Source organism: Helianthus annuus, chromosome 17 (assembly GCF_002127325.2).
Source record: "Helianthus annuus cultivar XRQ/B chromosome 17, HanXRQr2.0-SUNRISE, whole genome shotgun sequence".
Lineage (NCBI taxonomy): Eukaryota > Viridiplantae > Streptophyta > Magnoliopsida > Asterales > Asteraceae > Helianthus > Helianthus annuus.
In genome coordinates, this window is record NC_035449.2 from 69,743,068 (window position 1) to 69,746,946 (window position 3,879).

The 3,879-nt window shown below is 42.4% G+C and overlaps 1 protein-coding gene across 1 annotated transcript; it reads left to right on the forward strand.

Annotated features, from left to right (window-relative positions):
- The first annotated feature begins 630 nt into the window (after window positions 1–630).
- On the forward strand, window positions 631–1,620 carry LOC110921075 (cold shock protein 2). The gene has a single exon (XM_022165342.2). It carries the CDS (start codon window positions 723–725, stop codon window positions 1,398–1,400), a length of 678 nt encoding a protein of 225 aa, XP_022021034.1. The 5' UTR covers window positions 631–722; the 3' UTR covers window positions 1,401–1,620.
- Window positions 1,621–3,879: the final 2,259 nt, after the last annotated feature.

The following is a 3,879-nucleotide window of genomic DNA, read 5'->3' on the forward strand; positions in this document are numbered from 1 at the left end:
ATTTTGAAAAGATGATTTCTTGCAAAGAGAAGACTAGACCCTATTACTATAGAGAAGGTAATAAGTGCATGTACTAAGTTTATATATGTGGAAATTTATAATATGATACTTTCGAGCATTATTCGGGTAAATGGGCCGGATATCGGGCCAGGTATCAGGCGGGTATCACCAAATCTCATACCCGTACCTGATTTTTTTCCCATTTTTAAGCCCATACCCGTCTCATACCCATCAGGCTTCGGGTATACCCGGCCCATATGCTTCGGATTTCGGGTATACCCGTCAGGCTTTGGTTTTTTGCCATCCCTCCTCTACATAAACTACGATGCTACTAAGCTAACCGAGTGATGTATTTGTGGGATTATCACTTACATGTTTGGTTCTCACATAAACAAACGTCGATTGCTCTGTTTACTATCAAATCTGATTTAATAACTTTTATTAAAAAAACTAAAATAATAAATTCGAAATTATATCGAGATAGACCACCAGTCGTACCAAATTCCCAATTTTAATAGTACCGTCAAAATTCGATTCTCCGTTTCATTGACCACCAATCACAAAACATTTCATATTTCCAATTCTGCCCTCATTCCATACAGACCGTTTATAAATATCTTCACATAACATTCTCGAGGGTTTATGATTCTCCGAATTTTCTCAAATTAGGGTTTCATACATCTCAATTTCTAGGGTTTCATTAGCTTCAAAATCACGCAACAATGGCTGCCGCTGATAGCAATCGACAATCAGGCACCGTCAAGTGGTTCAACGACACCAAAGGCTTCGGTTTCATCACTCCCGAAGACGGCGGTGAAGATCTGTTCGTGCACCAGTCGTCGATCAGAACCGACGGTTTCCGGAGCTTAGGCGACGGCGAGACGGTGGAGTTCGTGGTGGAGACCGGATCTGATGGACGGACCAAGGCTGCTGATGTCACTGGCCCTGGTGAAGCGCCAGTTCAGGGGAGTACACGTGGCGGTGGCGGAGGCGGTGGAGATCGGTACGGTGGAGGCGGTGGAGATCGTTACGGAGGAGGCGGTGGAGATCGTTACGGTGGAGGCGGTGGAGATCGTTACGGAGGAGGCGGTGGAGATCGGTACGGAGGAGGCGGAGGCGGTTACGGTGGACGTGGAGGACGTGGCGGTTATGGAGGCGGAGGCGGTGGAAATGGATGTTTTAAGTGTGGTGAGTCTGGACATATGGCTAGGGATTGTAGTCAGGGCGGTGGAGGTGGAGGTGGTTACGGAGGTGGTGGTGGTGGTTACGGCGGAGGACGTGGTGGAGGTGGTGGTGGTGGTTATGGCGGAGGACGTGGTGGAGGTGGTGGTGGCGGTTGTTACAACTGTGGAGAAGATGGCCATTTTGCTCGTGAGTGTCCAACTGGTGGTGGCCGTTGATCGGAGATATGGTTACTGTTAGTTTTTTTTGTTTGAAGAATCAATGGTTGATCCATTTTGCTAATGGTATTGATCTGTTTTAGATGTTTTTAATTTTGGGATTTTGGTGTTTTATGTTGATGAATGTGGTTGATGAATTTGGGGTTTTGTTGATGGTACTGGTTGTATCTTGGTTTAACCTTTAAATTGAAATCAAATGGTTCGTATGCTCTTTTGTATAGTTTATTTTAGTTTTGATATCATGCATCTATACACAGATTTTTTGTTATGTGGATCCAAGTATTATTAGTATGTTTGATAGCTAAATTCACATAACCACTGTGTGGTAACCGCTTGATCTCCACTCTTTTCTATGGAGAGCACCAAATCGTCGAAGCCCAACATGCCACTGAGCCGAATTCCCAAACTGCTTCTTGTTTTATACCATTAACACCCGGAACTTTGTGCACAAAACACTAGATCCCTCATAAGAAATGCATTGATTGCTGAAATTATCCACCACATGCTCACATTGTACAGAGATTATCCGCCGTTTTTACATTTTCTCACAGAGCCAACAAACTGTAGACCCATGGTAAAAACATCTTTCACAGAGACCCTCAGCGTTGGTAACCTATCATGTTCTGCTCTCTCCACAAACAGATTATCCTTGAGCGGGACTCAATTGACCAATTCATAAGGAAAGAAAGTGGCCTGCAACGTTGAGAAGACACCACTGTATTTTCACCACCGCATGATTTCGCCGATAGACACCACTGCATGATTTCGCCGAGAAGACACCGTTGGGGTCCAGGTCTCAAACTCATTTGTCTCTAGAAATCTTCAAAGAAACCTGCTGCAACTTGTAACAACTCGCTTTTCCAGTCCCATTTAAAACCCACTGATGCATTGACATAGGTGATTCTATTAGCCACTGTTGCACATTTATTAACTTCCAAGACAAACAACTTTTAAGCGGGCAATCTCTCAACTGAATAGACTCCCCATTGTTGTGATCACCTCTCATTAACGAGTAGAATTGAGTATTATATCTTGACCATTCAAGCTCCACTTTGCAATGGAGTTCCACACACCCAAAATGCCGGCCTTGACGGGATGAATGACCTTGCTCTCGGATAATTATGAATTGCCATAATCACTCTTCTTCAAAGGCAAGCCTCCTCATTTTTGAACCGCCACCACCGCTTCCAAAAAACACATGTTCATGTGACGAAGCAAACCAATACCAACCCCGCCCTTATCACCCCGTAACCCATTCTCAACATACCCAGCTCATCTTCTTTTCTCCTCCCCCCCCCCCCCCCCAAAAAAAAAAAAAAAAAAAAAAAAAAAAACTTCCTCTAAGCCCTTCTAAAATATCCAAAACACTATTGGGAGCAAAGTTACCCTCCCCCCAATGGACAAAGTTAAGACCTTCCATTTGGACAACCTAGCATTGAACCTGTCAATCACACTACTCTAGTGTCTCGTTTGGTTCATATTTGCACCCACAAGATAACTGAATGGGAGTTTAAAAACCTTACAATTGATGATGGAAGTCATGTTAATCACCTCATTCGCGTCCACACCCAATCCAAACAAGCTGGATTTGTTAGGATTCAACTTCAGCCCCGAAATTAGGCAGAACATCTTATAATTCTAATTAAATTTCGTATGTTTGTCCCACTCCCCCATGAAAATAACATCGTCCGCATGCCTAAGATGAGACAAAGTTGGTTGGACCATTTTGTGTAAGATTGATGCCTTGTAAGATCCTCAATGACGAAGCCTTGTGATAAAACCCGTTAAAGCCTCCATTGCATATACAGAAATGAATGGAGACAAGGGGTCCCCTTCTCCTTTCCCTTCTTTTTCTGTTCTCGCAGTTCTTCAAAAGCATCGCCTTCGTCTAAGAATCCCGCTCCTCCCTCTCTCTTATTCCTTGGGCGCTATGAATGATTTCAGCAAGTCCATGTGTGACATATGTGAGATGGTGAAATACTGAATTGATTGTATTCCATTCAATAGGGTTACTATATATAGAGATAAACTGGCCCGTGGGCTCAATACTAAAACCCTAAATATTATACGCCATATGTTAAAATTTTAATGGCTAGCTTGTTAAATAGATGTAACACCCATATTTTTAATTAGTTGAATTTAAGTGTAGTTGCATTGTTGTAGAAATAATGTCTGCTAAAACAACGTAAACATTGTGTTGTAACCACTTGTCTCCGCTAGTTGTCTTGTAAAGCGAATAGGAGTTTAAGTTTCCACTGCCCCGTAGTTAGAAGTCCAAATTCGTTATTATGTGATGTTAATGTCGTACGGACTATTGAACAACTTTACATGCATGGATTTAGGCTTCCACTACCTCGTGCTTGGAAATCTAAATTCATGACTGTGTGATATGATTATTGTTGAGAATATATCAACAATAATGTGATAAATGTAGTATAGTATAATAAATCAATAAATAGTAAACGGGTTGAACTCAAGC

What these genes read in the sequence shown, in the direction of transcription:
- LOC110921075 (XM_022165342.2), top strand. Translation starts at nt 723, where the DNA reads ATGGCTGCCGCTGATAGCAATCGACAATCAGGCACCGTCAAGTGGTTC.